At 40.2% G+C, this 27,971-nt stretch overlaps 1 protein-coding gene across 3 annotated transcripts in view; it reads left to right on the forward strand.

The window, feature by feature from the left end:
* The window catches only part of CDH8 (cadherin 8), a 299,609-nt gene that overhangs the window by 110,203 nt on the left and 161,435 nt on the right, over positions 1 to 27,971 (forward strand). For all 3 annotated transcript variants that reach the window (XM_044434245.1, XM_044434247.1, XM_044434246.1), the window contains exon 3: positions 25,087 to 25,206. In XM_044434245.1, the coding sequence (XP_044290180.1) occupies positions 25,087 to 25,206 (120 nt within the window). The remainder of the gene's footprint in view (positions 1 to 25,086; positions 25,207 to 27,971) is intronic.

A 27,971-nucleotide genomic window follows, 5' to 3' on the forward strand; every position in this document is an offset into this window, starting at 1 on the left:
GCCTGTTTACATATATCCCTACCTGATCACTAAGCTGTTCAATGGAGGTCATTCTCTGAGAACCATCTCCCAATAATGGGAGGGGGCAAAAGGCTAGGAGCTGGGCCTTCTCTGTGGCAGCCCTCATTTAGGGAATATGCTCTCCAAGGAGGCGTGCCTGTCACCGCTACTTTCCTTCTGGCACCAGGTAAAGACTTTCTTATTTATCAGATGTTTTAGTGGTTGAACTAGTATTAACATTGTTTAACATTAATGTTGCATCTCTTGTTGTGACAGTTTTACCTGATTGCCAGATTTGCCCTGTTTTAATGGTTTTATTCTTTTAATTGCCATTTTATTGCTTTACTGTTTATTTATTTGTTTATTTATTAAAACATTTCTATGCCACCCCATTCGCTGAAGCCGCGCCCTTCACACTGAAGGGCGGCTCACAACATAGACTTTACACTTTATGTCCTTTTTTTGAGTCTCTTTAGCACAGTCTCAAGAAGAAAATGTTTGGGTTGCTGAAATCAATCCAACCAATGCAAAAATGCTCACAAAAGAAATCCTTTGTTGAACTGGTGTTGCACAAACCTGTTGCTTGTCTAGGCTAAAGAGAAATGTGTTTTGATTTGTCGTTTTTAATTGTTCATATTATTTTTATTTTAAGCCTCCCGGAGAGTGCCTGCACTAGCAATATTTTAAATGGTTCCCTTTCTAATCTTGATACCTTCCACACATTCCAGACTTAATGTTTTATTAAGGGTTTGGGTTTTTCTACTTGGAAGGGGTAGAATACATTTTACATATAATTTAGGATCCACTGGATTTTAAATAATCCTGAAAAATGCATTTCTAGGCTTGAGTGGTAATCCATTTTTTGGTGCTCAGTGTGATAGCTTTTTGTACTGATTACCTCTCCACCCCTCTCCCTTTGTCCTGCTGCACTGAATCTCCAGTGCCTAATGTTCCACCATGAATACAGATAAGATGTTGCCTGTGGAGCTGATGTCAGTAGTACTTTCTCATGAAGACAGCTGGCTGCATGATTTGATTTTTCCCTTTGCCTGAAGGCCAAATGGTTGCTTTTGCCATATGTTTATCTGTGGTGGCCTAAGGGAGCATGTCTCCTAAATCTGCTCCCAAAACCTGGTTTAAGCTTTCTAGCCTAACCAACCTTCATGAAAGGTGTATGGGGGCAGGGGGAATGAGAAAAAGAGAAAGAAAGCAAGAGCAATACCGGAAGAAAGAGAGTAGGAGTGTGAACAAGTGAGGCCCTTCAGCAGCAATCAAAAATTGTGTCACATTCAGTAGAAATCACAAAACGTGTGTGTACAGAGATATTCTTCATAACACTTTTTTGGAGAGGAGGGTAATATATTAATTGGAAACTGTAAATTTACCATGTCATTTACAGACTGACAGTGAAGCTGAGATCCTATACCTGGCAAAAACTGAACTCAGTAAGACCTATTTCTGGGCTGGCATGAATCAGATTGCACTGCAACTTAATTCTTTTGCAGAACAGCAAATAGCAATTCACTTGGATGTCCCTTTTGGACCATTTAGTTTAAATTTTTGTTTTACTTGGGCAGATTCTAATTTCTATAACCATAGGAGTGCTGTACAAAATAGGCAGTTTGTTTTGCTTTGTATGATGAATGCTGATGAATTAGACAAATGCATGCTGCTATTCATTTGTTTCCTTCAAATGTTAATAGTATTTCCCTCTAGAACAAATATCAGTTTGGGAACCATAGCAGGTTAAATTCTTGTTCCCTGCCTGATCCCACTAATTACCCCAACTGCCTTTTCACCAGATGATACAATCCTATTAATTACCCCAACTATCTTTTCCCCAGATGATACAATTTGCATGCTTTTTTTCATTGTATATAGTTTGATTCTTATACGCCTGATATTGGAACTGTATTATGAGAGAGAGAGCCACTTTCTCCACACCATCCATTAAAAAAACCCCTTCTGTCTGCCATCAACATCTTTTTTGGAGACAATTTAATTAGCCAAAAAAAAAATGTTTTCTCCAGAAATTGCACTGTCAGAGGTCAATGTGGTGTCTAAAGTAAGTTTCCCAAAATAAATAAATATGTGGAACATCTAATTTTGCAGCTATTTGTTACAGATTACAGAAGCTAAATACCTCCATAATTCTAACAAACCATCACCCTTGAGATTGTATAAAGCAGCACCTGTAGGCAATGTCAAAGCTCCAACCCCTAAGAGGTAGGCTGAGGGAATGTGACACCAAGAAGACAATGTCCTTCTTTATTGTTGTCTCATGAACTGAAACTGTTTAGAAGGCACCAGTACTCAGATGATATGAATATAAACAGAATAGCCACAGAGGTATCACTAAAGAGAGTAGTTTTGTACATAGGCAGGAGAGAGAGTGAATTGTAATGTCCCTCACCAAGAAATATTACTTAAACAAGGGAAAAAATAATAAACGTATCCATCCATCTATCCATAGGTGAGGAAGTAAAGGGGCATCCCATTTTCTTGGGGCATCCAATGGCACAGGGCCAAAGACAGCAGGGCATGGCTGGGAGTCTACTTGGGCAGATCGATGCATGGGACTGCAATGTCTGAGATGTGTAGGTGGGCCTGCAGCTGTCACACTGCTGGAGATTTGATGGGGGGGGGCGGGTTGCCAGAAGTGGTTTTCCCAAGGAGATTTTAGCAGATCAAGCCACTAATTTCATGAGCTGGGTGATGAGGCAGTTGTGGGACCTGTTGAAGATAAGGCCCTTACACATAACAGTGTACCACCCACAGACCAGTGGTCTAGTGGAGTGGTTTAACCAGCCCCTTAAGCAGATGCTTAAAAAGTTCATATCAACCTATCAACATCAATGGCATATTCTGTTGGGGCCCTTGATGTTTGCAATAAGGGAGGTGCCTCAAGCCTCTTTGGCACCCAAACCTGATAAGAGTGTCTGTTTCTGCATTGATTTCAGAAAGGTCAATGCTGTATCTAAGTTTGATGCCTATCCCATGCCCTGAATAGATGAGCTGATGGATCCTTTGTGGGAGGCTTATTTCCTTTCCACCTTAGATCTCACCAAGGAATCTTGCAAAATTCATTAGATGAAGAGTCCAAGGAAAAGACAGCCTTTGCCACCCCGTGGGGCTATTTCAATTTAAATATATGCCCTTTGGGTTGCATGGGGCCACCACAGCCTTTCAGCGGCTTATGGACAAAGTCTTGGGGCATTTGTCCCTTTGTGTGGCTGCCTATATTGACGACATTGTGGTAATCAGTCACACTTGGGAGAAGCACCTAGACCATCTCCAGGAAGTATTAGCTGCTTTAAGGCAAGCTGGGTTGAAGGCTAACCCAGACAAGTGTAAAATAGCTCAGAGAAGAGCTACAGTATTGCGGGTACATTGTAGGAAGGGGTCAGATATGGCCTATGGCAGATAAGGTGTAAAAGTTAAGCCAGTGGCCACGGCTTCACACAAAAAGGGAAGTACAACCATTTCTGGGACTTGCCAGTTACTGCTGACAATTCATTCCTCATTTGTCCTCCAAAGTGGCCCCTTGAATGGATGCAATTAAGAAAAGGCAGAGTCATACCCCAGTGTGGTCCAGGGTAATGGAGCAGATTTTGAAGACTTGAGAACCTGTCTTCTCAGTCAACCCGTTTTGTGGTTGCCAGATTTCTCCTGGCTTTTTATCCTACAGACCAACTCCTAAACCATGGGCTTGGGGGCAGTTCTGACCCAGGGGGAAGGGAAGACTGAGCATCCAGTACTCTACTTAAGCCATAAGCTGGAGCCATGAGAGCACTGATACTGCATGATATGGAGGGAGGCTCTAGCTGTCAAATGGGCTGTTCTAGCTCTGAGACACTATCTCTGGGGTGCCCCATTCAAGTTGGTCACCGACCATGCTCTGCTACAATGTTTGAATAGAATGAAGGATGAAAACCCTTGCTTTACCCATTGGTATTTAGCATTACAGCCATATGCTTTTACAGTCCAATATAGACATGGTACCAAACATTCTAATGCTGCCTTCTTTTCCCACCAGGGTTCCTGGCCATTGCATGGAGATAGTGAACCCCTCTTGGAGGGGGGGATATGTGAGGAAGTAGAGGGGCTCACTCATTTTCCTGGGGCATTCAATGGAGCAGGGCTGAAGACAACAGGGCATGGCTAGGAATCTGCTTGGGCAGAACGACACACGGGACTGCAACAGCCCAGATATGTGGGCGAGCACACAGTTGTGCAGAATTGTTGGTTGGTGGAGGAACAGCTGGGTTGGGTGGAGTGGTGTTCAGAAGGAAGATATAAAGGGGAAGCAGGGGAAGTGCGGGGGAGGGGACATAAAGAGAGAGAGACAGATGAGAGGGAAGAGACACGCATGTAGATTGTGACAGGTTGTCTTTGCTGCCGCTCACAGGCAGCTGGTTGGAAGCAGTGAGGGAAACCCTGTGACCAAGACTCACAGTTCCCCATCATTCCAGGGGCAACTCTGCCATAGATACGGAAAGGAGAAAGGGCCAGAGCAGGCAAAGGCTTTGGCACTTCAGGCAGCACAGCCATGAAAGAAGTTGTAAAATGGCAGTAAAGAGGCCCAGTGAGATGGCTTCCTCACATGTTTTACAAAGGAAGTAAGGGAACAAGGCATCTGTAGCATGCCCTTCCCTCCTAATACTGTCACACCATCTTATAAGATATGTGTTACAAGGCATCAGCAGGATAACAGAGGGAGCAATTGCAAACAAATTGGCTTTGCATGTTCATGAGAACTTAATTGTACAAAAAAACCCATGTTCTCTTTCTTTATTCATCGTATGCATCAGGCCCGAACAGCTCCCTAACAGTATCTGGTTAATTCCCATGCAATAAATCCTATGCATCTTCATTCAAAAAGCCCCACTCATTTCAAGGAGACTTAAATTCATGTAAGTGAATATAAAATAGCAACCTAAATCATTCACACCAGGTCATTACGTTGCACTTGTGTACCATCTGGTCAGACTCTGTGACTCATTGCAGAAGAAGCACTTTACAATATACCCTTTGTATGGTATACCCTTTACTTGAAAAAGAACAGATGAACAGATGCTAGAAATCATGGGAAGATCTAGATTTTGGGATAGTTTCCAAGTATGCCTTGAGTCTAGTAAGAATCAGGTTCTCAAGTTTAACATGGTGAAAATTCTGGTGCAAATGTATCATCAACACAGTTTTAGCTTATAACAAGAAAGTGGGGAGGGATTTCTGAATAAAGAGGAAGAGTGAGAGAAAAGTATGTGAGCTGACAGGACACTTAGGAATTTGTTCACATCCTAGATTCATTCCTCTGCTCAGTCATTTCATATTTAACTTGTACTCAGAAAAACTGGATTCTGCTCACAACTGTGTCCTTGGGCAAGTCATCATACTGAAACATAACTTGGGTTTCTGAATGTATAGTAGTATATAGTGAAATAACACCTTGTGGTCTTTGGGGAAGAGTGGGTTGCAAAAAAATATCCCCACCCTTCCAATTTTGCAAATGCAATCTTAGACCATAAAGGTGAGACTTACAAAGGACTTTGCTTGCTTGTTCGTTTCAATACTGCCCAATGACCAAAGGGCTTTCTGGATGGCTCACAAAAGCACATATAACAAATAACAATGTATAATAATCAGACAACAGGACAATAGCCAAATAGAATGGGGACAATAAGCCCACAGCAACCACAGTGAATCAGTCCAGAGGTACAGCAGGACTACCAGATAAAATACAGTATAAAAATTAAGACTAAAGATTAAATTACTGGGTAAATAAAGGGTTCTTCCTGGCACCCACAAGAATTCAGAGTAGGCATCAGGTGCACCTCTTTGGAGAGCTGATTCCATCAAGAATTGGGGTGCCACAACCAGAAAGGCCCTTCTCCTAATAGCTCCGATCTTTTTTTCATCTAGAGGGTGCTTCCTGAGAAGAAGACCTTAGGGTGCATATGGGATGAGGTGTTCTTTCAGATAGCCTGGCCCCCTAGGGATTTAAATGTTAATACAGGCACTTTGAATGGGGTCTGGAATTCAATTGGCAACCAATGAACAGCAGTTTCATGTAGATGTTAAATAGCATGTGGATAAAAGATATCCCTGCAGTACTGCATGGCATAACTGCCATGGTACAAAGCAATAATCCCCAGCACCACCTTCTAGAATCAGCCTGTCACGTAGGAGCACACGCACTGCAATGCAGTACCTCCTACTCCCAACCCAGCCAGCCTATGTGGAAGGATACCACTGCTGAGAGGACCAGAAGAATCAACAGAGTCACCCCCACACCCTCTTTCTCCCAGCATAGTTGGTCACAGGGTGACCAACACAGTTTCCATTCCAAAGCCAGGACTGAAACCTGATTGAAATGGACCTGGGTAATCAGTTTTATCCAAGAGTTCTGGAGCTGTTCAGCCACCATCCATTCAAACACTTTGCCCAGGCCACAGGCGTTTAGTTATTAACATCTTCAGGGTCCAAAATAGGTTTTTTTTTTTTGTTTTTTGTTTTTTTTCAGGAGTGGTTTCATTAAATTCTCTTTAAAAAGGCTGGCACTCCCTCACTCTAGGAGACATTTACCACCTCCTGGACGCAGCTACAAATCCCTTCCTTAGTTCTAATAATAAGCCACGATGGGTCAGTCATACAGGTGGTAGGCCAGACTTCATCAAGCACCTTGCCTACATTCTCAGGCCTCAATAACTGAAACTCATCCAATAAAACTGGACCAGATGGTACTCTAGGCACCTCTGTTGAAGGAGTTGCATTAATAGTGGTGTCCAATTCATGACAAATCCAAGGAACTTTATCTTCAAAGCTCCGTACAAATTCATCACAGCAAGTGATTCAGGTTTCCATAGTTTCTTTCTCTGGCCCAGAGTAGAAAAGGCCATGAACCACTCAGAAAAGCTCTCCTGAATGGCACTGAGAAGATGCAATGCTGATGGAAAGAGCTGCTTCTTTGCTCCCCTCACAGCCACAGAGTAGGCCCTATAATGAGTTCTAACCTGTGTTTGATTGGACTCAGCAAGAGGTTTCTCCCATTTGTACTCTACCCATCTCCTTTCCTGCTTCACTGTCGTCAGCTCTGTATGCCAAGGAGCTGGCCAAGCTCTGCTCAAGGAAAGGGATGCTTGGATATGATTGTGTCAACCATCCAAGCTATCTCTATATTCCAGAGTGACTTGGACTTCAATAGAAGCACCAGCCATACTATCCAGAAACTCCCCCAGAGCCCTCTGGAAACCATAAGGATCCATTAGCCTCCAGGGGCAGACCATTTTAAGAAGTCCCCTTGCAGAGGGAAAGGTAGCCAAAAGTCTTTTGGGATGTAAGAAATTCAGCACTGCTGCCATTTCCCTTCTATTGGAAATCCCCAGAACAATGCTATAGTGTGTTAAGGAGCATCAGTACTCAGATAAGGTCTTCTGAATAGAAAAGAATGATGACCACCCAGATGGTGAAGAGTTGTGTCCTCTGCAATCCCAAGATGTCACCCTTTCACCTGATGGGCATTTCGCACCTCCACTTTCCATCCCAAAGTTATGCAAAATACTGTTTTATGAGAATATTCAACTGTCTTAAAGAAAACTGGATCGTGCTATATGATATGCACTATCCCTAAGAGGATTCAAAATTACAGGTTTTTTTTTAACCTAGCTTATCTCCAGTTGATGGAAGCTTTATTCTAAACTGCCCTTTCCAATTTTTAGGAAATAGCATCAAAAGCCTCAATGGATGCAGATCCTTCTAATATCCTAGACAGACTATGCCACCATTGCCCCCACTTCATCGTTAGGACAAAGTTCCCTTGCCTTCCAGTTAAGCTAAATCATCCTCATCACAAATCCCAATATTGCTCATTATCTGGAACAAAAATAAGTCATTTATCTAACAAGTGATGGAAACTGCTTCCGGCACTCTGACTCCCAGATGTGCCTAGGTGTAAAGAACCATAAAGCATTTCCCATTCATTTGGTTATCTACCTGCATGGATAACTAGATTAAATACCAGTGTCTGCATATCAGTATGCTATGCAATTCCACCAACATTCTAATAATAATTATTATTATTATTATTATTATTATCCATAATATCATGGCCTTTAAAGGAAAAGAAACCCATTCCTAACATCATTCTGGAATACTGGGGATGGGAGGGTGAACAACACAAAAAAATGGTGTTGAAGAAATGGAAGAAAGTTATCCAAAGTATTTCATTTTGGTGGTGGCAAAATAAGAAAAAATAAATATCAGGATTTTTGTTTAATTGCCATTCCAGTTTACAACCTGTTTTGGGGTTCATTCATAAGGGGAACGGCAGAGTTTTCAAAACAATGCACACTCCCCCCCTATTGACTAAAGTATGGAAATATGATTGTTAAAAAACCTATACTTTTAAAACCATGCATCCTATAACGTGCATTTTAAAAGTATGTCATTGTAAAACTGACAAATTTTAATATGCATATTTCCAAAAGGGCACATTTTGTGAATGTGACCGTAAAACCAGGAATTAGGCAACTTTACCAGAGAATGTGTGTTCCTGTTCACATTTGGGAATGCAAATGGAGCACGGTCAAGTTGCGAACTGATTTTTTTATTATTTATTTATTTATTAAAACATTTTTATGCCACCCCATTCGCTGAAGCCTTGGGGCGGCTTACAACAATAAATAAAACCAATAAGTTAAAAATTATATATAAAAATTATATATTGCTCTGTTGCTCTCAGGGAAATTTAAAAATATTGTAAATTTCTTTTGGTGGTGTTTTGAACTTAAATTGTGAGGTAACCAATGATGAATTTTCTTAATATTACACATCTCTCCATCAAGTTACAACCTCCCTGACTGTCCATGTTTCCTGTTTCGAAAAGGCCTATTAGGAAAATATACATTATGTTGTTTTCCCTGCACTTTAATTGAAGTATGGTTAGCCAAGGAAGTTATAGGCTGCTGGAACCATGAAAGACATACTCCTTGGCCACCTCTTCAGTAAGGTAAGCCCAAGAACCTTAAACCCTGGAGTTTCTCCAACATTTTCCCTGTGCATCTTTTTTTGAAAGCAAAATGAATAATAGATTAGAGAAGATGCAAAATAAAATTTCACTACACTACAAAATTTTTCTTTGGGTCTACTGTGTGAAGAAAGCTTTAGGCAGTATCCAAGGTGCCATTTTGCAAACTCAAATAGGGCTAGTGGAATGGCACCAAATCTTTCAATTGCACAAGCTTAAGTAAAGAAAAGATGAACTAATTAATAGCACTGAAAAATATAACTCTGTGAACAACATTGAGAACATAAGAAAAGCCCTATAAGATTGGAACAAACCTCCACTTTGTTTGCACCACGGTTTTGCAGATGTCCCCTGCAAGGCTGCTAGGAGAGCATGGAGACAGCAGCTGTACCCTCATTGTCTCCATCATTTGGTATTAAAAGATTTGCTGCCTCCAAATATGAAGTCAACTCTCATAGCAAATGGACATTGATAAATTTCTCCTCCAATATACTATGAAGCCATATAAAATGGGATTTATTAAAGGGCTTTGTAAAGAGGAATTAGTATGAACTGTTCACAGTATGCAATATGGTATCCAGTAATGCTTCTAAAGAAGCATTAAACAAGAGCCATTAAATTCTATAGCTCCATGTCTACATTCCTGTGAGAAACCTTGTACTGTGGTAAAGGCTTAATAGAATCATAGAATAGTAGATTGGGAAGGGGCCTTAGAGAAACTCGAGTCCAACCCCCTGCTGTTGCAGGATACCATGTTACACCATCCCACTCAGATGGCTGCCCAGTTTCTTTTTGAATGTTTCTACTGTGGGAGAGCCCACCACCTCTCTAGGTAGCTGGTTCTACTGTTGTATTGCTGTGACAATGAGGAGGCTTTTCCTGATGTCTAGACTGAATCTGGGTGGCAGCAACTTGAATATTCCATGTCCTACACTTTGGTATCAGCAAGAAGAGATCCTAACCTTCCTCTTTGTGACAGTCTTCCCATGTCCCCTCTCTGTCTTCTCAAGGCTGAACATGCTCAGTTCTCTTAGTCTCTCTTCATAGGGCAGTGTTCCCAAACCCTGGACCATTTTTGTTGCCCTCCTCTGGACACTTTCTAAGTTTTCTGCATGTTTCTTAAATCTTGGTGCCCAGAATTGGACACGGTATTCCAGAAGAGGTCTGACAAGTGAGGAGTATAGAGAAACTTTTACTTCTCATGATTTTGAAGTAATACTTCTGTTAATGCATCCCAAAAGAGCAACTGCCCTTTTGGCAGCTGCATCACATTGTTGGCTCTTGTTTAGCCTATTGTCCACTATTACTCCAAGATCGTTTCCTGTTTCATTTCTATTGAGCCACATATTCCCCATCTTGTATCAATGCATTTCATTTCTTTTTCCTAGGTGGAGAACTTGGCACTCATCCTTATTGAATCTCAGTCTTTTGCTTTTAGCCTAGTGTTCAATTTTATCAAGATTGCTCTGGATCTTCATTCTGTCTTCTAGGGTGTTTGCTATTCTATCCAGTTTTGTATCATCTGCAAATTTGATTATCTTTCCTTTTACTTCTTCATCTAAATCATTAATATGATGAAGAGCACTGGGCCCAGGAATGAACCCTGTGGCACCCCTCTAGTTACCTCCATCCAATTTGAGAAGGTGCCTTTGATGAGCACTCTTTGTGTCTGATTTATCAGCCAATTTTATTTAGTTATTTATTTATTTAAAATAATTATACCCCACCTTATACGCAGAGCATCTCAAGATAGCTTACAGAAATCAAAACAAACAATCCATAATCAAAACCAACATTTAACAATAATTAAGAATATACATAAAACCAACAGTAACATATCTCCAATAAAAATAAAGTCAAAACCAAATCAAGATCAAAACCAAAAACAAAATCAAAATGTGACTGTAGATAATTAAAACCAGATTTAAAAATTCCTAGTTCTTAAAATGATGGGCAAATAAAAAGGTTTTCACCTGGCACTGAAAATAATATAAAGTCAGTGCCAGGAGAACCTCTCTGGGGAGCGCATTCCGTAGTCTTTTGGATTTTGGATCCACCTAATAGTTTTTCCATCTAGTCCAGTTTTTGCTAATTTGCTTATCAGAATGTCATGTGGCACTATGTTGAACGCTTTGCTACTGTCTAGGTAGATTATGTCCACCACATTCCCTTTGTCCGTTTGGAAGGTTACCCAGCCCAAAAATGAGATTAAATTACTCTGATAGGATTTAATTTTGATAAATCCATGCTGGCTTCCATTAACCACTGCATTTTCTTCAAGATGCTTGCAGACTGATATTTTAATAATTTCCTCCAGAGTTTTTCCAGGGATTGATGTCAGCCTAACTGGTCTATAGTTCCCAGGTTCATCTTTTTCCCCCTTTTTGAAGATAGGGACATTGTTAGCCCTTCTCCAGTCATCTGCACTTCTGCTTACCAAAATTTATCGTAGATAATATCCAGTGGTCCTGCAACTTCCTTCACTTTGATGTCTCTGGGATGGAGTTCATCGGTCCCTGGAGATTTGAAAGTGTTTATTCCACCTAGGTATCCCTTAAACATTTGTCTGTTAATGTTGTACTGCCATCTCTGACTTTCAGTGAGTACTTCCTCTTAATAGGCAAACTGTTATCACATTTTGTGACCTTCTTACCACATAAAGCACATTCCTTAGATAAGGATTAGCTAGTCATCTCTACCACCCTCAGTCTTCCCCCAGCTGACAATTCTAAGTACTTTCTAGAAGACAGAGCAGCATCCATCCATCCATCCATCCATCAATCAAATCCATAATATAGGTAGGTTCTCCACTTGGGACCAGGTATACATAGTTGACCAAGATAACTCAGTGCCTCCAGGGTGATACCTGTTGCACAAGAATGCCCTATGATCTGCATTGACGTGGGTGCAAGTCTTGTTTTGCTTGGTTATTGACAGTTTGCATCTATTTTATATAAATATAGCTATAGAGCATTTATCATCAGTGACACGAGCATTTTTCCTTCTTCCTGTGTATCTTTAAATCAGTGTAAGGAGCCTTGGCTCTAACAGGCTGCTGGGTTAATTTCCATATAAGTAAAGACTTATATGAATTAAACGCACTGCATTCACTTTGGTGTTTAAAAAGAAAAAGGAGTATGTAAGAGAAAAGAACAGATCTTAAACTTCAAGGTAACAATAATTTACATGTCAACAAGTTATACAGCTTTTTATGAGAATATTGTAGTGTTATTCTAAGAAATATAGTTACCATGACAACAAAAATTACACTGCCTATAACATTATAGGAAGAAGAACAGATAGGAAAATGTTTCACTTTGGAAAGAAAGCTTGTATGACCAAGAGTGGTGGGTGGGTTGAGTTTTCTATTATAGGAGTTATCTTCACTTTCACTAAAAGTGCAAAATATATCTCTGACATAACTGTAAGAATGCAAAGAAAAAGTAAATACCTAGGACCTCTTAAAAGTTAAAGCAAATACAATTTGTGTAAAGCAAGGGCCGTATACTTCTCCCTACCTGTTTTTGCAGTCCCTCCCACCCCCTGAATATGCAGTGTCCACAATGTTACTTAAAAACAAGGTTCTTCAGTAATGGATGCCTTTTTGGGAAGCAGAATTGCTCTCCTGGAAACATCTTTGTTTCCCAACAAGGTATGTGCTTTATGCATGCTTTGTTTCATTGCTGCTGCCATCAGGCCGACACTGGTAGAAACATTCTCAGTTTGGGCTGCAGGTAGGGGTATGTTCCATGGTGAGTTCTGACACAAGGGGAACTGGGGTCCAGACCTGTGGCATTTGGCCACTTCTGGTGTAAGAAGATCTTGAGACTGCATTCCTAAGAACAGCCTTGTTGCATCAGCAAATGATAGTACCTCTAATCATGGCAGGTAGGTAGTTGCCAGTGATCCACTGCTGGGCCAAACTGATTCTTCTGCCAACTGCTGATGTAGAGAACAGAAACAAGCTATGTTGCTTTGACAATGCAAGTGTTACACGTGTAACACTTCACAATGACTGAGGAGAGAGTTCAGCTGCTGGTCCTTTTTGTCATGAACAGGTCATTTCCTTTTTTTTCCTTTACAACAGTCAAGCAAACATTTAGAAGCACAGTTCTATTAAAACCTAACAAGTTACAGAACAGTATAAATCAGAATAGCATTCTCTGTAAGGTGTGAAAGAAGCATCTTCTCATGTGAAGAGCTGACTCAAAAGAGAAACTTCTCATCCTCCCGTGACATTTTGAAAAGTTTCTGACTCCATCCTCAGGATAACTCCTTCAGCTTGAGGGCTAGAGTGTGGGAATACCAGATTCTTAATAATTGGCCTCCTTGCTTCCCCTGTCTTCTCCTGACCAGTTCAAAGAACTCACCCTGCATTTCCTTCCCTCCAGTTCTGAAAAAGGCCCTCTCTTTTTTCAAGGCAGGCTGCAAAGCTCAGGGAACCAAGATTCAGGGTGGATGCCAGGAAGCACTTCCTGACAGTCAGGACCCAGAGGATATGGAATGGGAGGTGGTTGAGGCTCCATTGGTGAGGGTGTTCAAGGATAGGCTGGACATGCACATGGTGGGCATGTCATGAGCGGAGCCGGCTTGAGCCGGGGGTCAGACTAGATGGCCCGGGAGGCCCCTTCTGACTCATTCTGTTTCTATGTTTTCCCTCTCATTGTGAGAATCTTCACTAAGTATCCTTGGAACTGCTGCATCCTCTGTGCCACTTTGCTTTTCTACCTTTTCCTCAGAATCAGCAAATCTATCAGAGCAGACTGCACTGTCCGAGAGTTGGTCTTCCTTTGTATACCCATGCAAACATTGTACAGACAGACTAGATTTAATACCTTCCCCACCGCACACACATTTCTGCAGCACACCAGCATCCATGCTTTTCCCCCGCCATGAGGGAGTTATATACATTTCTGAGAACTGTGCAGATTTGACACCCTGACTTGCACATCAAAAGCTGACTCAGTACAACAACACTGCTTAAGTACATGGGCTTTTCTTTCATGAAGGATTTTCAGTGAAAGTACTATATACCGAGCACAGTTCTGTTAGAACATACCATATTTGCACATCAGAAATCAATATTCACAGTAGAATAACATACTCTTCAGAATTTTGTGATGTAGCTCTATCAATAAAAAAAAAAGAATACAAAAATATGTGTTTCAGGGGAAATTCTGTACAAAAGCACAAAAAAACTGAATTAAAGGGAAAATCTATTCAAGTTTTGACTACCCAGATTCAAGTTGGAAAAGCTTCCTCACTGTCAGAGCAATATGACAGTGGAACCAGCTGCCTGGAGAGGTGGTGGGTTCTCCAACACTAGAGACATTCCGAAGGAAACTGGGCAGCCCTCTGAGTGGGATGGTGTGACATGGTGTCCTGAAACAGCAGGGGCTTGGACCCAATGGCCTTTGTGGCCCCTTCCAACTCTACTATTCTATGATTGTGTGATTCTATGAAAAGGTGCATAGATTAATATATTTGACAAAGCTGCAAACAAAAATGCATACATTAGGAAAATGCATATAATTTTCTCGTTTTCTTTTAGCCCCCCAGTTTCCGTGGCCAGCAAGCCTACAATGCCTTGCTTGCCCCATGAGGACTCCTCACCAGTAGGGCTGCAGCAATGGGTTTTATGCTGATGGGAGGCAAACTGGCAGTGACATATCACTTGTACAAGAATCTGAGATAAACCAAAACTGACAGACTTGCCCAGCTCAAGTAGTTCTACATGTGTCACTTAAAGCCCTCAGTCAGGTGCCTCCCCAGGGAAGGCCTGGAAGGTAGAAACCAGGGATAGACCTTCTCAGTGATGGCTTCCTAAATATATAACTATCTCATCAGTGAAGGAACCAACATCATTATCTTTTGGTGCCAAATTAAGACCTTTTTCTACTGTAAGGCATTTATTCTACTCTACAGCATATGGCAGTGTATTATGGGGTTTAAGCAGATTCAAGATTCTTCTTACTGCTGAGTGTGTACATGCTATCTGTTTATGTTTGTATGAAATTTTTATACTATGTGTAATAATGTTTTTAAAGCTTTCGTTGTTTGATCTTTGACAAAACTGTGATTGTTGAGCAGTAAAGAAATATAGTAAATGAAATAAAATCTGTTTGTCATTATTAGCTTTGTGCACAGAGCAAGCTCTGAGGGAAGGAACCAAGAGGATGAAACAATTATACTCAGTTACCAATTCAAATTATGTTAGTAGTTGTTCAATTAAAGTATGTGGCACCTTCTTGCAATGCACACTTATGCAGCGTGTGATTAGTGTTACAGAAATGTGTCCTGCGGAAAGATACAGCAAGTTGTAAAAATAGCATGCTAAAAGTTCCGTCTGTCCAAAATGTGCTAATGTTACATAAGATAACATTAGGTGTGTGACTGGAAGGAAGAACCATATTTTGAATATTACTTGCAGCAGCATCTGGGTAATTTCTTATAGGATATAAACAGGGTGATGGGCAACTTACGTAACAATCCAATGTCCTGTTAGACAATATTGAGAGGGCCACAGGATTCTTTGAATTCCCATATCCAAGGTCAGAAATAAAGCTCTGATTTTGGAGCAGATGACACCTTTGCAGCCAGCATCAGGTGGGGAAAACTGCTCTGGTTGCTTCTCTGACGTTGGCTTGATTACCTCAGAGAAAGGGTAAAGGGAGTTTCCAGGGGGAAGGGAGGAGAGGAGACCAGGCCAACCAGGATACGAGCTATCCTGGCAGTACTCTAGCCTCCTTGCCACCTGTTAGACAGCCAACAGGTGTGGAGGCAGAGATCACCACCACCATGTCCCCCCTTTGCAAATGATGTTCATACGCCTGCAAATTCAGAGACTTAAGAACACCGAGGAGGCAATCCATGGGATGGCACCCTTAGTTTAAATACTGACATACTTGTAAAAGGAGGAGGGGGTTTACTCAAAACATTTTCCAAATTGAACAAACACTCTTTTTAACTGTTACAACTTCTGGGCATGTCTCAATGCTGTTGTTGTTGTTTTTAAAGGCAAATGTAATTAGATGTGGCACTTGTCAACAGAATGTATATCTGATCCCTCCTCACAAAATAAATTCAAAATTGCATCTGCTTACACAAAGTGAGTAGTAGTGAGTGAGTAGAAAACAATAAAACTTTGAAATACAAGAAGTTGGTGGAGCTAGTCTCACGTCTGTTGGCCTCCATATTTGAGGCCTTGTGGAGAATGGGTGAAAGCTGAAGGACAGTATTATTAACTGTAATGGCACCTCTTTGCATTAATCAACTGTTGGTTAATATTTGGTTGTATGCTCATTTATACCTTTGGAACACAAAATGTCCAATGAACATTGCAATCCTCACATGGCAATAGTTTACCCACCCAGGTTGAGCATGGATGAACACATGACATTCAAGCTTCTTACAGTTTTCCAAATTCCTTCTTAAAGGTCATTTCACCCCATTCATGTTCCCAAATGCGAGCACCTTCCCCCATCCTGGGAAATATACAGATTGTCAATTAGGAAAAATGAAAATGATGGTTGTAAACCATCCCGAGACATCTGTGATGGGACAGCATAGAAAAGTTTTAAACAAGCAAACAATTTTAAGGGTGCATTTTTCCTAATTGAAAAAAGTTGTATTTTCTGATTAGAAATGCGTATTTCTCTCATAAGTCAAAGTATAAAAGTGCAGGCAAGCGGGATTGGAGGAACTGGTAATTGTTCATGTGTAAACTCTGAAACATAAGCACAAGTATAGGGAAGTGCACACAGTTTCTGCAAACTGTGTTCCTGTTTGCGTTCACATTTGGGGACATGGTCACGCAAGAAGGAAAGAAGTTCTGGTCCATTCCTTTTATGTTTGTTTTTTTCAAGTTCAATTACCAAAGGGCAAACAAGGAAAAGCTAGATTCATTGTATTATGATCAACTTACATTGGTTATTCGTTTTTTTAAAAGCACAAAAGCAAAATCTGTTCCTGGAAGTGGAGCTAGACTTGGGTCTAAGCCAATTAGGCAGTGCTTGGGTACAATTCTATGCCTTTCTATTCAGAATCAAGCCCCATTGAGTTCATAAGATGTACTTCAGGGTATGTAAATGTGCATAGGATTTCAGTGGTAGCTTCCTTCTTTTCTCTTCCAGTTGTCTTGCACATTAATTAATGTCATGATTCATTTTCTAACATGCAAATATAAAAGACAAGCCTGCAGCAACATTAGGTGCTGTTATTTGGATTTGATTGGTTTAGCTTTTTTTGAAATCAAGATGCAAAGACTGATTTAAAAAGGTAAAACACTTTTGACACTTTCATAGAACTCTGGATAGTGGAAAGTACAAAAGAAACTGAGTGATGCAAAATCATTTCAGAGACAATAAATGATATTCTGATTTCTGGCAATGGCGACCTCAAACTATTATAGCTGGAAATCAAAGAAAGAAAATATATCACTTCAAACCAATGATTTTTAATTCAATAGTATCATTGCCAAGTTCTTTTATATGTGTAACTGCAGAAACTTAAATGCAATCTATTGTATTGTATTATTCATTTGGAATTTTGTATCCTTTGATATGATTCTTTTGCAAATGCTTGGAAGTCCACATAATTTTAATAGGTAGCTTTATCCTACATTTTACAAAGGCACTTCAAATAATATGGCTATTCTAAAATAAAGTATGATGCATTCAAAGGCTTCCCCTTGATAGCATAGTTCTGCTGAAAGTTACCCAGAATGAAAATAAGAATTTGAGCCCAGAGATGGATAAATCAATCTATTTTCATCCTGCGGCATGTAGTAATCTGTTCCATCTTGTTTCTTCATTAATCTGAATTTTAAAAACTCTATGAAAATTTACATTTAACTATGCATTTAAGTATATAGATTTAAAATAGATTTCTTCTTAAAATCCAGACTTCTAAATGCATTTCCTATGAACGTAGGCATTTAAAAATGGAGTTGAAATAGTCAGGAAGCATGAAAACACATAAATAATTTCAGTGCTCACAGTCATTTGGGAAGTGTAGATCATGTTAGGTTATATCAGAATTCACGAAGACCAAATTCCTTGAACATACCTATATATCCTTGGTTGACAGTCCTAACTACTCTCAAACATTAAGTGTCCAGAATATTTTAGGAGCTTCCTACTGTCAAATAAAACTTCCCATATCTTGGATTTTTCTTAGATGTTCTTCTTCATATTGACCCCAACAGTTTTGTTTTGATTTGTTTTCTTTTTTAAATTTCCATGGGGCGGTGTACAGTTTTAGGTGGGAAAATATAACCCCCACCTGTGAAGCACCATGACCCCTGTCCAAATTGAAAACTCATGTATTTACTCTGAAGTATTAAACCACAATCTAAAAAAAAGAACGTTTAGATTGCAGCATTAGTGGTTTTCAGGGGTCAGGTTATGGTTATCTTCATTTGTGGGATGGGGCATAGTTTCTCTCCTTGTCCCCATTTCTGCTGTTCTGATTACTGATGTTGGCTGATATTGTGCTACAGATACATTTTCAATAGATTATTTTAATGTAAGCCAATTTACAATTTTACATTGTTATTATGCCAAGGAGACTTTTAGTTGAAAAGGAGGTTGCAATTATTTTAAAGCAATTGGAATGGTTTTAAAATGTCCTTCCCATATCATTCGCAGACCTATAAGCTTTGGATAAAAACCTAATAAAAATAGTCCCATTATTCAAGTTTGTTTCCTGGGAGGGAAGGGTTATTTTCAGTAATGTTATTTTTATGGTGGCAAATTAAGATTACTCTTATCTGCTGCAGTTTTCTTAGTTTTATTTCTGAATGCTCATTGTACTTAATATTTTATTACAAGTTTTATGATTTTAAAGCTTTAATGTGTATTGTTTTCACTATTTGACCTGTAATCCACCTTAGAATATTGTGGTAAGGTAAGATAAGATGAAATCCTCCTCCTTCTCCTCATCATCATCTCTGCCACCTCGCTCTGCATTACTGACATCCATGTCCTCTAATTTACAGATTTAGGGCCAAGATGGGGAAATGAGGGTTGGGTCAGCATGCTGAAGAAAAATCCCAGGTTCTTAAATCTGATGAGAAAATGATTAAAAGATTGTACAATTTCCTACTGGAGAGGAGAATGGAAGATGAACAGGTTAAGGAAACTGTGATAATTGTGGGAAAGAAATACTACAGTAACATTAGCAACTTCAAATAAAGAAAATTTGTATAAAATGTTTTATAGATGGTATTTGTTGCCAAATAGGTAAGCTAAGATATTTCCAAATATGTCAAATGGATGTTGGAAATGCAAATACAAATCGGGTACATTTTATCATATGTGTACTGCCAGTGTGGTGTAGTGGTGAAGAGCATGGGACTGGGACTCAGACTGCCTGGGTTCTAGTCCCGGCTCAGCCATGGAGCCAACTGGGTGACTTTGGGCCAGTCACAGACTCTCAGCCCAACCTACCTCACAGGGTTGTTGTGGGGATAAGATGGAGGAGGAGAATGATGTAAGCTGCCTTGAGCCCTTTGTAGGAAAAAGGCAGGATATAAATTGAACTTGAAAAATAAAAATAAATGTGGCGGACTTGAGATAAAGCAAAAAAAGTATTGGATTAAAACACACAAATGGCTTGAGGAAATGTTACAAAAACCTTTAACATTTAAACCTGACGTTTTCTTATTGGGCATTGTACCTGATGATCTTAGTAAACAAGCAAAGTATTTGACTCTACATGTAATCACTGTGGCAAGGATTGCATTTGCCCAACACTGGAAGAGTGAAGAACCACCTTCCAATGAACTGATTCTAAAAAAGATCTTGGACTGTGCAGAAATGGATAGACTGACTTTGTCTCTGAGGGAGAAAGAAGATATAGACTTCTGTCAAACCTGGGATTCTTTTTATTATTGGCTAGAGAAACGGAACTATGCATTGACTTTTATGTTAAACTTTAAACATGTTTAAGGAAAAAATGTGGGGGGCTGACCCAGTAGGTCTGATGTTTTCGATGATCGATGCTTCTTAGTTTCTTTTTGTTAGGTATATTAAGAATAAAACCTATTCAAAAAAGAAAAAAGAAGAAGAAAAAAAAGAAAAATCCCAGGTATTCAAAACTTCAGTGATGGTGATGGTGATGGTGATTTTAATAGATTCAAAACAGCCCAACCACTTCTAGATTCCTAGAACCATAGAGCTCAAAGGGAACTCAAATATAATCTCTTCTAATGCCCTGAGGATGTAGTAAATTTGTGCTACAGCAGCTCAACTGTTGCTGCTCAGTTGTGGAATATTAGGTGAAGAGAAAAACAGAAACTGTGTAAGAGAGTGGAGAGCCCCTTATAATCCTGGATAAATGACTGGCTAGCAGAAGCCCAGCAGAGAAATAATCAATTGCATTTTGTTGCAAATTCCACTTACAACAGCATCAGCATCATCCCCCCCCCCCACCACCACTTAAAATACATGCACGTTCTGCAAGAAGTAAACTAGATTGTCTGTAGTGGTACAATCAGGTGAAGATGGATTAATGCAAGATTGCATTAATTGCAAGGTTGCAACACAACCATTTGTGTTGCATTTTATTATTCTGAAGACAGCTTTCTCCTGTGCAAAGCTGCATGTTGAAGATAATAAACTGAGACCATGTTTTAGCTCCACCCTATACATTAGGGATATGCATTTATTTGTAATACTGCTAATGTAGGGATGTGTAAAGAACTCAATAGGAAGATGGAAATCCAACAGATTTTCATGACTTAGTCTCCTGGAATTTGGGTTGTCGGCCCTGCACTGGAGCAAGACTTACAAACTTCCAGCTCTAAAACAGGCCACAATCTGCACATTATACAACAAAAGAGTATATGGAGATTTAAGGTGTTGATCTGCACAAAAATGCACCATATCAAGATGTGTGCACATCACATACATTGTGTACATAACATGATTTAATATATCACTTTGCATTTTAAAATATGTAAAACATGCTGTTTTGCAGATTGTCCTGTTTCCAAAGGTCATATTGGAAGTAGGTAGGAAGTCTGTCACTTTCAAACAAGCTGAACTTTCAAGTGTCAACATGTACCAAGGCTGAAACCCAAGTAGAATAAGAGCCTTCAGTCTTTTCATCTGCAACTGGGACATCTAAATCTCTGGAAAAAGACTGAAATTCCTGTATCAGCAGGACACATAGATTTGTGTTTCCACAACTAGCAAATAGGAAAACATCGAAATAGTTGCCTGTACTCTATAGCTCTGTCCTATGATATAAGACCCACTACAGGAATGTGCTATATCTCTTGCACACAGCTCAGGTGATAGAACATCCTATCAGGAGTGCCCAAGCAATGAAAAGCTGACCTTGAAAATTGGAACTAAATTAATCAAAACCTCCCAGATGAAAGAGAAGCATTTTAGAGGCAGATTAGATTCCACATTGTCTGTCAATGTACCCACACACATCCTTGAACCATGGAGATGGTGAAATCAAGGAAGGTGTAACAGACTTAGCATAGGTGAGCAGGAATATGGTCATTCACTGATTCCTCTTTTGGGAAAGAGAAAGTATTAACAATCCTTAATTCTCTGAGAACCTTTGTGGATAGGATACACAAAAGGAGCACCTATGAAGTTGGCATCAGTAGAGATGAAAATGGAGCCAAGAAAAGCCCTGCCTAACTTATTCCATGATTTTTTTTTCTCACATTGATAAGTCCCACTTCAAGATAGGAACATGTGGACACAGTAATAAAAGCTGATGCAAACCTTCCAACTTAATTGGGCCAGGCCCATTTTGGAGGTGGCCTAGACCAATCTTCCAACCCATTCCATTGGAAATTATTCAATCCAATACCCTTTGTTCGGGATTCAGGTGGCACAGTGGTTTAAACTGCTGTGCTGCTAGGCTGGTTGATCGAAAGGTCGCTGGTTTGAATCTGCGCAATGGGCTGGGTTTCTGTTGCTCCATCCCAGCTCCTGCCAACCTTGCAGTTTGAAAGCATGCAAATGCAAGTAGATAAAAAGGTGCCACTTCAGTGGGAAAGTAACAGCATTCCGTGCATTTCGGTGTTTAGCCATGCCAGCCACATGACCATGGAGACTGTCTGCGGACAAACGCTGGCTTCCTCGGCTAGGAAACGGAGATAAGCACCACCCTGAAGAGTCAGACATGACTGGACTTAACATCCAGGGGAAACCTTTACCTTTTTATACCCTTTGTTCAAGCTGTACAAGAGTATTGTCTTCCAGAGATTGAACACTAATGCTTAAATTTGCGTGGCGTAGGAGAAAAATGACTTCAGGAAATAAATTCCCAGGATAATGTATCTTAACTTCAGCAAAGATTTTGATAAAGTGTCCCATGATCTCCTGATTAGCAAACTAGCTAAAAGAGGGCTAGATGGAACAATGATCAGGTGGATCCACAGTTGGCTACAGCATTGGACTTCCAGAGTGCTCAGCAGTGCCACCTTCTCAAACTTGGGAGAAGTAACTAATGGGGTACCACAGGGTTCAGTCCTACAACCAGTGCTCTTCAATGTTTTTGTTTGTTTGTTTGCTTATTACATGTGTATACTTCCCCATAGCCCTTGAGGCTCTCTAGGCAGTTCACAGAATAAAAAATATACAACAGCAATAAAATATTATATAACACTTAATAACACCAAATGTGCAGCAATTGACAATTCTGGAAATTTAAAGTTAATACATGGAATAAAAACATATTAATAACTTGGATGAGGAAATGTAGGGAATGATTATCAAATCTGCAGATGACACAAAACTGAGTGGAATACCTAATAGCCTGGAAGACAGAAAATAGATTCAAGGTGATACTCATAGGTTGGAGCACTGGGCTGAAAACTACAGAATGAAATCCAATAGGGAGAAATGCCAAGTTTTGCAATTAGGAGAAAGAAACCAAATACATCATTACAAGTTGGGAAACATTTGGCTCAACAACATCTTGGAACTGATGGTCATCACAAGCTGAGTATGAGTCAACAATGTGATGTGGCTACAAAAAGAGCAAATGCTATTTTAGGCTGCATAAACATAAGTATCACTTCCAAATCACATTTACTCAGCACTGGTTAAACCTTGTCTTGGGTACTGTGTCCCATTCTGGGCACTGCAGTTTAAGAAAGATGCAGACAAACTGGAGAAGATTCAGAGGAGGGCAACAAGATTGAAAACAAAGTCTTATGAGGAAGGACTGGAGGAACTAATCATGTTTAGCCCTGAAGAAGTGAAGAATGAGGGAAGATATAATAGCATTCTCAAGTACTTAAAAAGATGTCACAGAGAAGAAGGACAGGATCTGTTGTCAATCATTACAGAGCACAAGACATGGAATAACAGGTTCAAGTTACAGGAAGCCAAGTTCTGACTGAACATTAAGAAATACTTCCTGACTGTTAGAGCAGTACAAGAATGAAACCAATTACCCAGAAACAGAAACTGGGAGGGCCCTTCTGACTTGCTCAGTTTCTATGTTTCTTTTTCTAATATCTTTCAAAAGGATGTAGTTATGATTCGGCAGCTATCACTGGATGGCAATATAAGCAATTTAAGCACTTGTCAGCATCAAGGTTCAGTTCAGCCACTTTTTCAGAGCTCCCTTGATTATTATTGGTTGAGGCCAACAGTTGCAGATTCACAATTCATGCTTATAAATATCTACTATGAATAAACCAATATGATATGTACAATATAAAGAAGAATGGAAAATAAATTGAAGTACCCTGTTGGTATGTATTTCAGAAAGGAAAATGTATCTTAGGTTGCATTTAATTTGACAGATATGAAGTTTCAAGTATATGGGGCAACATAATGTCTTTTTTAATTACATGAGCTAGTTGTTGCCTTATGTAACACCTAACACTTCTCAGATCTGTATGTTTGGGCAATGCTTATTGGTTGCTTACTTTTGGGAGGAGGTGAGTTCTTTAATAGCTGTGGGGGTAAGAATCCATCGGTTTCCTCAAATTGGCTCCCCAGATTCCAGCCCGTTTTATCTCTGCCAAGTCTGTCTTGCACTGTGCAGGCGGCTGGCCGAAAGCAAGTCCAAGTGCGCGTTCCCTTATAGCTAGCGAGGCTGAATTGTGCACACGCTGCCACTGTACAAGCACAGTTATTCTACCCAGCCCTTGCTTCCGTACGTGTGACTTGTGAGATATTGCCCACTGTGCAAAAACCCGAAAATCCTGCCAGATTCTTGCCCAGGTCCTGCCTCAGCTCCTGTCAATGAAAAGCTCTTATCTCCAGCAGGAAAGAAGACCCTTCACTTGCTGAGCATTGAAAACAGCTCCCTTCCTTAGTGTTCAGTCGTGGAAAGCACTTTTTTGATCAGCTGCTGTTCAGAGACATGCAATTTTATCTGCCAGACAGAGGCGATGAGGTACAGGGAGCAGGCTGCTGAATGATTCCTTTCTGCTTACTTCTGAGGCATGTGCTACAGAGGTTTGTCCTGTGTGTATTTCTGAGCACACATGTATGTAGAGGTTTGCTTTGCTTACTTGCGATTCTGATGTGGCTTGTGTTTCCTGCTGAATACATCTGCACAGCTTTTGTACTTGAGATAGCATTTAAAAGTGCTGCTGGTGACTCAGTCCTGATGACTTCTGAGTAGATATTCTGTACAGAGGTTTTCACTGTTTGCTTGTCAATAGACATGTTGTACATGCTCCCTTCTGTGTGGACATGGACAAGTTTGGATCTGAGATGCTCTTTGAAAGGGCTGCTGTGTGATTCAGTCTTTTTGAGTGGTGGCACTGAGGTTGGGGAGATTTTTTTTGTTTAGATCCTCAGATAATTATCAGAGGTGGCTTTCATTCATAGGTTTTTGGAGGACTTCTGATCATTTGGATATTGCTCGCTCTCATTTCAGTTGTTTCTTCACTGCTCTGATGCTATTCTCTATTTTCCTTATCAGTGGTATATTTGTAACTTCAATAACATGAGTTATTGTGAGTTAACATGAAACAGGGCCAAGCACACTGGATCTTTTCTTAACAGATTGCAGACATATACTTCAAAGGTTTGACCTATTCGTTTAGATATGGTTTTCTTTTCCATTAGGTACGTACGTGACTAAAGTGACTGCCACTGATGCTGATGATCCTGTTTATGGAAACAGTGCTAAGCTGGTGTACAGCATTTTGGAGGGCCAACCATACTTTTCAGTCGAACCACATACAGGTAGGTGCATCTGAATGCCAACTTTCCTTGATATGAGAGGAAAACTGCTTCTCGAATGCTGCTTTGCTCATTGTGCTTAAACATAATGCGTAGGTAGACAGCTGTCAACATAAGTCAATCTGCAGAGAATATGACTCATTTCCCCTGCTGCACAAGAAGGCCTGCCAAAGTACAGAGATGAAAAGAAAGAAATTTGTTTACTAATGCTGTTGAGGCAATTGAGACCAAGATAGCAGAAATGACAGAGTCAAAAACTCACTGCTGTCAATGGGGAGATCCTTATGTATTTTAATAGCCTTTGTTCAAGAGGAGCAAAATGTTTTGGTAGTATTCCTGGATCTAGTGTTTCTACAGGGTTGCTAAGGCTTGGTTTTATCCTTGACATGAACTCCTCCCCTCTCCCTCTCTCCCTCTCTCCCCTCCTCCACATCTCTCTCCCTCTCTCTCCCTCTCTCCCTCTCTCTCTCGCTCTTTCTCTGCATGACAGAGAGAGTGAGAAGCACCTTTTGCATCCAAATGGCGCTAGATTTAATTGCTGCACTCTCTAGTTTGAAATGATTTCTTTATCATTTTATTTATTTGTGACATTTCTATGATTCCTATGAGCTTAAGTTGGCTTCCTTATTTTATTTTCAGAGTAACCTTCTAATATTTGAATTTGAACAGGACTGTTTGTATAGTATGCATTTCTCACTTGTGAATTCATGCCTGGTTCCTAGGCATGACAATTTGAATGTGTGCAAATATAAACAAGTTGTTAACTCTCAAAGATCTGAAGATGAGAAGGGAACCAGTTGGGATAACAAGCTATGATAATTGGATGAGCAGATTTACTTTGTTCCCCACTGTTCATTGCTCTCAATGTCCAGTCTATCTAACTTATTCCTCTGCTTGAATTCTAGTAGGAATTATGAATTTCAGATTCTAAATAATGGGTTTTGCGTTGTTGTGGGAAACTTCAGATTCTAAGGGTCTCCATTTTGATTTGGTGAAGATATATATTCTATGCGTGATACAGATATCAGCTTTTCTAGAGCCCTATTCATGCATTCCTCCTTCCATGTTCAAATAATATGTGAACAGAGCAGTGCTTCAACCCTCAGCTCCCTTCACTGATACATCCATAACTCTAGGCTGTATATGTTCCTGCTTAAAATGAACAAACTGCTTAGTCCTGTTTTAAAAAAATAAATAAAAGGAAGCCTTTGTTCTGACAGCTGCCAAAATTTTGTGCTCCTGTGAATGTGGTGGATCACACTTTCCCACTTTCCAGAGCATTTAGAGGCCCAAGTGAGAGTAGAAAAGGCGCAGGACACTGAAAATCTTAATGACCAAACACACACAAATCCTAGACAGTCCTGCATGGCACCATTACCTTTCACAAGCACAGATCTTGCATCTTTCCTTTCAGCAACCTCTCAGGTGGCTGCTCATCTGTTTGTAGCTTCTCTTGATCAGCGTCCATGGTTGGTACTTACTGAATGTTGACAGCAGATACTTTTCAGGACATTGGTCATGCAAAGATGTTCATTTTTGACCTCCGTAAGTGCTCAGGAACACTTGTGAAAAACCAATGTCAACAAAAAAAAGGCACAAGCTTCAAACAACCTCCCACGTCCCCCAACAGAAAAACCACACTAATTCGGACAACAGCTTGAATTGACATGAAATGAGCTGATGCTAGTTGGGGGAAAATGGAACAAGATCCAGAGAGATGGACCAGAGCTCCATCAGGTTTCCAGCTCCCAAACAGAATTGTCACACACGCCAATCTGCTACACTTTAGGTCTATCCATGTGCAAGCAAATAGCTGCATAAACTTTTAGATACACTGCATTTTATGCAAGATACATTTTTCAGATGAAACTAGAAAAATATTATTCAAAAGGAAACAGGTGGGATATAAATGCAATGTCATCAGCAGCATCATAACCCATGGATACTGGACACATTTTGAGCAGGCTGGATTTTCATCCAGAACATTTGGCACAGATCACTGGTTCCCAAAGAATATTTTAAAATGTAGTTTAAGACCTCTGTGTTAGATTTAGAATGGCAGGTTCATCCTCTCAGCCACTGCACACGAACCTCAATTTTTCTACATACACCATGCTTTTGATGGGTGATCTAAAAAGCTCTTTTTCATACAATTTCTTTAATCAAAATTCTTTATATACCATTTGAACTATTAATGCAGTCTCTTCCAAGGCCCCATGTTTCAGAGCCACATTAAGAATATGTTCAATGAGTCAGGTTCTCACATTATAGCCTGAAAAATGGACATGGTTGGTAGGTTCTGTGGTAGTTACTGAGAAAATGGAACTGTAGGCAACAGATAGATCTGAACCATGGCAGTGTAGCAGAGATCCATTGAATGAAGGGTCACGATAACTATGGGGCAGAAAGAGGAAAATATGGATGATTTACAAAGTTCAAAGCTTGACAGGTGGCTTTCAGTGGCTTGGCGATTTAACAGGTACACACTGGAATCTTTGTCATTGAGTTTGATGGAGTTAAATTTTCTGGACCATTTTCTCTGTCCAATACTTCTTGGGAAAATATAGAAACATAGAAACAGAGCGAGTCAAAAGGGGCCTCCCGGGCCATCTAGTCTGACCTCCGGCACCAGCCGGCTCCTCTCATGACATGCCCATCATGTGCATGTCCAGCCTCTCCTTGAACACCCGCACCGATGGGGCCTCAATGACCTCTTGTGGAAGCCCATTCCACACCCTTGGGGTCCTGACTGTCAGGAAGTTCTTCCT

This window comes from Varanus komodoensis, unplaced genomic scaffold (assembly GCF_004798865.1).
Source record: "Varanus komodoensis strain SLA01 unplaced genomic scaffold, ASM479886v1 scaffold27, whole genome shotgun sequence".
Taxonomy (NCBI): domain Eukaryota; kingdom Metazoa; phylum Chordata; class Lepidosauria; order Squamata; family Varanidae; genus Varanus; species Varanus komodoensis.